At 40.0% G+C, this 7,643-nt stretch overlaps 1 protein-coding gene across 1 annotated transcript in view; it reads right to left on the bottom strand.

Moving 5' to 3' along the window:
• The window catches only part of LOC135703710 (protein sax-3-like), a 488,202-nt gene extending 486,547 nt beyond the window's left edge, over positions 1–1,655 (bottom strand). Inside the window, exon 1 of the mRNA XM_065224994.1 lies at positions 109–1,655. Within this exon, the coding sequence (XP_065081066.1) occupies positions 109–259 (151 nt within the window). The 5' untranslated portion in view covers positions 260–1,655. The remainder of the gene's footprint in view (positions 1–108) is intronic.
• Positions 1,656–7,643: the final 5,988 nt, after the last annotated feature.

Genomic DNA, 7,643 nt, shown 5'->3' on the forward strand with positions numbered 1-7,643 from the left:
ACGCTGCCATAAAGTAAAGGACTTTTATGCTAATCCTTACCGTTGCTTTTCCTTCTACGCACATAGATTGACATTTCATAAAGTTTTCCATTTCCAAAAACAAATTACCTTGAGCATAATGCAGTACCAGCAGCAACTGGAACACGCCTGTCAGGAGATATCGCGGCCAACATCCAGCCGACCTGCTGTTCAAGCTGCCTCCTTTTCCTCCACCACCACCAGGCGCAGCAGCACCAAAGGCCGCAAAAAATTTATCCATATTTATCAGCTTTACACTTTTTTTTCTCGGTCTTCGTTAATCGATTTTTTTTTTGCTTCTTCCGTACCGCAACTTTCAGAGGAAAAAGTTCATTCCTTCAATTCCATCAGGAAAAACATTGCACAGTTTTCACATTTTTTCTTCCGTTCGCATTCACTCAACGTACTTCGTGGAAAAATTCACGTCCGTCACGCACATCCAACATTCTAACCGAGCTGGCAGAAAGTATCAGCTTCAACATCAACAAAAACAGAAAAGAAGAAAAAGAAGCCAACGAAGGCAGCGGCACCCAAAAACTTGATGATAATCACTGTGTAATTTCCATTCACTTCCCCTCCTCAACGCTTCTTCGCTGCTGGGCCGGGGCGCTTCTTCCTTTCTCACTCGCCAGCAGCAAATGGGCTCGCTCTATTCAACAGTGTAATATCATTAATTTTCTTCTCTTCACACCGCAGGATCACGTTTTTCTTCTATTTTTTTTTTTCTGCCTGCTAACTTCGAACAAATGCGTCGTCCTTGTGGCAGGGATATTTACCACCCCATTAGGAGAGGATGACTCGTTTTCTTCTTTCGATTCTGTTTCGGGGTGCTCGACTTGGCTGCCGCAAATCACATTCAATTAATCAAATTTTCACAGTTTCCACACTCAATCATCATTCGCGTATTAATACCCAACTTCTTCCGCTCGTTTTCTCCCAAACGTGAGCGACGTGCACCGATTCCGGAAAAGGTCCCACCTCGGAGGGGGTGAAAGCTCACTTTATGGTTCTATTATTCACTCGTTGCCAGATTGCTTCCTTCTTGATTTTACTTCATTCAGGGAAAAAAAAAAATATGGAACTGACCCTCTCGTTATTCATCTTGGCAATAAAACTGCCAGCCAACGTAAACAACAATCGAAACTGGTCTCACCCCCTTTCGCTGGATCTAGTCGCGCGCCTATTCAAGCTGTCACACCGCCATCGACAAGCCAGGCGAGGGTGTCACACTCTTAAGGTTAATGATTTTCCTCCACCATCACACCCTTGTCAATGTAGGTATTTCCTCCGAACCCACGCGCTCAACTTTTCTTTCTTCAAACCGCAATATGGTTTCACGCTCTCTTTAACCCTCGTGAAATTCACTAACTCACGAAGATCGATCCCAAGAACTTCCGTCTCTTATCGGGTCAACAACGCAAAAGCACACACTCGACCCCATCGGCTGAGACAGTCAAGGGCCTATCGGAAAACCACCTGTCCAGGTACGATTTGCCAATTAATCATCCTCCTCCACCATTCCTTTTGATGGGCATGGCAAAGTTAGTGCACTGGGAGGGAAAAAGCACAGAATTCAGTCAAATTCCATCCACACTCAAAAGACACCCGAAAACGTGAAGAGCTACCCGCGAAACGACTCACTCGGCTCGACTGCCAAACTGGCACTACTCCACACGGCCCGACCCGGGGGGAATTGCTCCAATCCGAACGGAACGACCAGTCGTCAACCAACGACGAACACTCGAGCCATCAGCAGCTGTTCGTTGGGACCGAGTTCATCTAAAGGTATTTTCCCTTCCTGATGGCTTGTTTGGGTTCTGCTCCTGCTAGCATCAGGATGTTTATCCTGTTCACCAGGCCAACGACATCGGAACGAAGTAGGAACGATTCTGCGCACAGCAAGGGCTGGTGGATCTCCGTTCGGCCGACCCCTCGTTCGGGACGAAAGGATAACAAAGTTCCGGACTGGACCAATACCATCAAGCGCTAGACGGTGCTTCTATGCCCAGGTGATGGAACCGGCGAGCTGAAGAGCGAGAGAAGGTCCTTGATAACGACAACGTTGGGGCGGTTGGGCGAAAGGAGAGAAGGAGCAGAGTGCGGTTTGTTTTCATGCTTCTTTTGTGAAGTTGTCGGATGCTTGGAGGGTGGATGGATTCCTGGGTGCAGTTACAAGGACTAGCGTCTGATTGCGAGCGCTCGGCGGAAGTGATGCCAAGGTGCTGGTGAAGTACTAGCAGAATGTGCGGTTTGAGATTAGTTAACACTTCAGCGCCCATTAGGGAACCGGTAAAGTAAACTATTTTCTTTTTATGACAGGTTGTTGGTGCTACTAATCAAATGTGTTTTAGTGAACCAGTTCATAACCATTATGTACACACTTAGAAAAAATCATGTAAATTTAGGTGCTCTGAGACTGACATATACGAGCGTCAATTTTGACATAAAATTGAGTCATAACAGACGCGAAATTCAACTCAATCAAACGTACTTTTCGTCGAGTAACACACTTTTTAGTCTCGGAGCACTTAATTTTACATGAAATATTTGTTTACGTCTGATCCTTTTTATCAAAGATGGATTGCGTCACGTGTAAAATTAGTTATTTCTAAGTGTATATGTTATGTGCAGGAATGGAAAATCATTTACATTCATTTGCCTCTAAATTTTTTCATCAATACACATATAAACCAGTTATGGCGTACCGGTTTTCCCTTATCAATTCGATCACGAATCAGTAAATGTCATTCTATGTGTTGTGTGTGTATTATTCTAATGGTCTGTCACACCCCCAAACGTCTGATTTATCATTGAGAAAAATTTAAGAAAAATCATAACTTCGTCATTTCTGAACCAGTTTTAGATCTTGAGGTCTTTCAAGAACCGGAAGCGCTTCAAACTCAGAAATGTTTCAGGAGAATTGGAAATGCAATCTTGTTCCGGTGGTATGGTATGGTTTTTCAAAAACATAGTCGCATATGAATCATATCATATCGATTTTGAATAAAACAACAAAATAACCTGATCAAAGAGCATTGGAACCATCGACCACATCGACAATATTGAAACCACATACCGGATGTTTCGAAACCCGGTTCCGAGAACCATTTTGCGCTCCGACAGAACAAGGGCATTCGACACATCAGTTCACAATAATTTTCAATAGCGAGTACGATGGTGCTATAGAGATCTCTCCTGGGCATACTCTGACCACAGTGGCTAGAACCCGAATCATCTGAAATCCAGTTCCGAGGACCACTTTTTGTTCCAACAGAACAAGGGCATGCGACATATCAATTCACGATAATTTTCAATGGTGAGTGCGATGGTGTACCAGAAATGCTTTCTGGACGTAATATGGCAACAGTGGATACTATCCGGATCTTCAGAAATTGGGTTCCGAAGACCAATTTCTTCCTGACAGAACATGGACAAGTGACAAATCAATTTAAGCTAATTTTCAATGACGAGTACGATGGAATACCAGAGAACCCTCTGAGACGTAATCTTGCGATAGTGAACAATATTCGGATCGTCCAAAATCATGTTTCAAGGACCCCTATTCACCCCGACAGAACATTGACATACAACACATCCATTTACGCTAATTTCCAATGATGTATTAAAGATATCAAAGATCCTTCCTGAAAATAATTTGGCCACAGTGGCCATTTTCCGGATCTTCCTAAATCTAGTTGCAAGGACCACTTCTCTCCTCGCCAGATTATGGGCAATCAATTTACGCTAATTCTCAAGGCAAGTATGATGGAGTATCAGAGATCTCTCCTAGACGTAACCAGTTCACAGTTGCCAGTATCCGGATCTTCCAAAATTCGGAACCGAGGAACACAACATGGGGCTATGACAGATCAAGTTACGCTAATTTTCATAGGTGAGTGTGATGGAGTACCAGCGATTCATGGTGGACATAATGTGACCATGTGGTCAATTTCAAGATATTTCAAAATCCGGCTCAAATAACCACTTTTCTCCCCGCAAAAACATGGACAGACATCATTTCACACAACGGTGAGTACCATGAAGAAACAGAGATTCCTCCAAGATGTCACCTTACACTGCTGGTACGTCGAAAAATTGATTCGAAATGACTCATGATACGGGTGCACGATATTCTACATAAGATACGATGTACTGCATGAAGTTGCAGAAGAAGTACATGCGAGTTTTCCGCTGCGACAATTTCATGTTGCTGCGGTTAGCCGTACTGACCCTTCAACTACAATGGTCATAATGGACTGCGGTATACGGTAGAAAGGCAAAACGGGGAATTTTTTTTTCCCAAGCAACACAGTTTGTCATAAACTGGTTTACATAACTTATATATGATAATCTCAGCTGTAAAAAATTACTTCTAGTCACTTATATTCAACTCATTTATAACGAAAAAAGTGCAAGAGGTGGGATCTATACATAACATATGTCATGTTATATGAGGGGGTTAGAAGGAAAGGGGTGTAAGTGACTTTGATCGATTCTCTTCATCGACTTTCGCTTTTGATAGCCACAGCTTTATAAACAGATTTATGCCACATAGTTTGATAAAGGAGGTTCTCATCTAGCATTCAGAATGGCACACGAATCAAGGAATGTGTTTGCAGTGGAGTTATTAACGAAAGAGAAAGTCCATGAAGAGAATCGGGCAATGTGACTTACACTTCTTTCCTTCTAACCCCCTCATATATGACTGACTTGCGCAACTTATGTATGACTATACATAAGCAACCTACTGATTTGAACATATTGTTAATGAACTTCTAACGAATGGAATTTGTTTATTTTTCCATAATCGATTTACAAAACTTATTCTATGCAACTGATAAGCTCTTTGGAAAACCTACAATAAACTATCTTTTTTATTTATCATTATGCATGTGATGTTGAAAGCACAACTGAAAGATTTTTTCATTCTATGTATTGCTTCATTGGTCAGCGATATTGCAGTTCAATTTGTATAAAACATTGAAACATTACATAATTTGATGATGCTTATTTCAAATAACTGACTAAAGTGGTCATTTTTAAATGATAGATGAGGAGATGAAAGTATAGAGTTGATAGTTCCCAAGTCCCCGGCAAGGTGACAGATAACCTTAGTTTCACGTACCCACTTGCAAATAGTAGATGTCGCCACACAACGTAGGGATTTTCCTTCACCACTGCAATGGTATTTCTCTATGGAAAACCAACTTTTTGTTTCACCATGGATGACAAACAACAGGCAAGAATGCTATATGAAAAGAGCGAATTTATGATTTTCGTGGTAAAATGAAATAAATTCAAACGAATTGAAACAGATTGGTGGAGGTTCATTTTCTTATGCATCAAATGGCAATAAAAATACTTTGTTGTCTTCTATTTTATTTTCCTCTTGAATAAAATCAGGCTTCAGATTATTTTTTTTTTTGATCAAATTTGTGCGATGAAGGCTTGCTGTATGAATAAATAGAGTTTACTTTCCCGTGTTTCTATGTTCTTGTGTTCTTGTGTGTTCTTCTGATATGCAATATTTCTGAAACTGAACTGAAAATACTCATTAATCACCACAAGAATTTCACCGTTGGGCGTCGAACGGCTTGAAAATATCATCCCATAAGCATCTGCAGCATTCATCAACATGTTTTTTTTTGTAACTATCATATTTAGGAGGATGCAGTAAACAAGCAGCGCAATATATTGATAACATCGTGCATTAATTTTAATTTAAGACTCCAGCTTGAGCAATATGCCGAAAACATAGGAGGCATTAAGAATTTCATCTGCAAAACATATACAAAATTTATTTTATTTGTCGGTGAGTTGCTGGGTGAAGACAAAGCTTTTGTTAATCAATTTAAAATTGAAGAAATAAATAACATTGTTTTATCTAAATCTAAAAATATTCATAATTAGCTTTCAAAACGCATAAATTTAAGTAATTGGCTTTTGTTACACACGTCCGTATCATTAAGGTTATTCCTCACAAAACTTACAGCCTCAAGAAACAAATGAGTCCATAAGTTTGTATGTTCTATTATTTAGCTACACAGTTATGGCAATAGTGACAATGACAACTCAAATACCATGAATAACTCTGGAAAATTTAGTGATCATATAAGTGAAGTGGTTGTTAATCAGAATTTTCTAAAATATCAGCTAAAATTGAGTTTTGACGAATGATCGTTGATCCGTTGTCGCAAAAAAATTGAAAATCTAGTCAAATTGAACAATATATCACATATTTAGCTTAAATGCATTTAAGGCCTTTGACAGACGTACGAAGTACGCCGTTGTACTCTTTTAAGCTTGTACCTTAAGTTTAACATTTTGCAGTACTAGCTGCGTATAATTATCACGCTCTTACTCGCTGCAAACCCATTCTTCTTTGTTCATAATTGATGATAATAGCTACCTATATCCTTGAAAAATTCTCATTTGTTCCAATAAACTCCAATTTTAATTCACAAATCATATGTTTAAGCTTTTGATTCTGTACTGCTCAAATACATATGCTACACCATATAAAAAAGTTTCATAAACCGATTATGTACTGCGCATACTACTGAGAATCAAAACGACATTTCTTGCTGGCATCACTGGAGTTCCTATGTCGCTAATGTCAATTTTTCCGTGGGACGTCGCGGTTGGCACGTGACAATAAGATGAATTTTAAACATTAATTTTGTTTACTGTACATCATTTCCAAATTCGCCCTATTCAGATAACGCTTCTGAAATTAGAGAGTTTGACAGAACCACGAGCACCAAATTGCCGGGGTACACTGGCAATATACTGGAGCTTTCATGTTGCCCCCGAGTTAATAGTTCCGTTAGAGTACGGCAGTGTGAAAATTGAGAATTGAGTGTAGAAAGCGAGCAAGGATAACTTTGAGGAAGGTACGAATCGGGATAATCATCTCTCTTTACCAAACTCCCCAGTTGGAGAGGGATGGTGAGGGGCATCCCCCTCCCCATCACCACTGGCAAAAAGAGATGATCACCGATTTGCTCATGTACCGATATGTACAGTAGCAGCAGCACACTCCTCCCCTCCCCCTCTACCCGTGTCTCCCTCGAGATCGTCCCCTTTAGTCTGTTATTTGAAATTAGCATCTTCAACTTTGTAAGTAATGGAAGTAATGGAAACAACATAGTTAAAGTATTAAATATTGAATTAATAATTAAATTTCTTGTTAATAACACATTCATAACTTCCTAGCCTTATACTGTAGAGCGCTACTTCGTCGTAATCACCCATTTCCGTTCTATCAATCAGAAACGATCAATAATATCAATGATGTCACCGTGCACAAAGCAATAATACGTTTGTTCCGATGCGTTAGTTCATTAGCTAACGGGTGGCAACTAAAATTTTGGAATTTCTTTCTCAAGCTGTCAAAAAAAGACAAACATGCTTGAAGAAGATCTGATTGATTGAAATTAAAGATACATTGTCTTTTGTTGAAAATAAATTCGTGAACATTTGAAAACTATCCGTAATCGGATGTTCGGTGAAGCTTCCGTTTGATGTCGGAACAGGAGCGTTGAACGGCCTTCATGTCAACTTTGCGAATGCATCTCTTGATTCTACCAATCAACTGTTTGCAATTCGTGGCTCTCCAGTTATTT

This window comes from Ochlerotatus camptorhynchus, unplaced genomic scaffold (assembly GCF_037179485.1).
Source record: "Ochlerotatus camptorhynchus isolate MF236.1 unplaced genomic scaffold, CSIRO-AGI_Acam_v1.1 ptg000220l, whole genome shotgun sequence".
NCBI lineage: Eukaryota > Metazoa > Arthropoda > Insecta > Diptera > Culicidae > Ochlerotatus > Ochlerotatus camptorhynchus.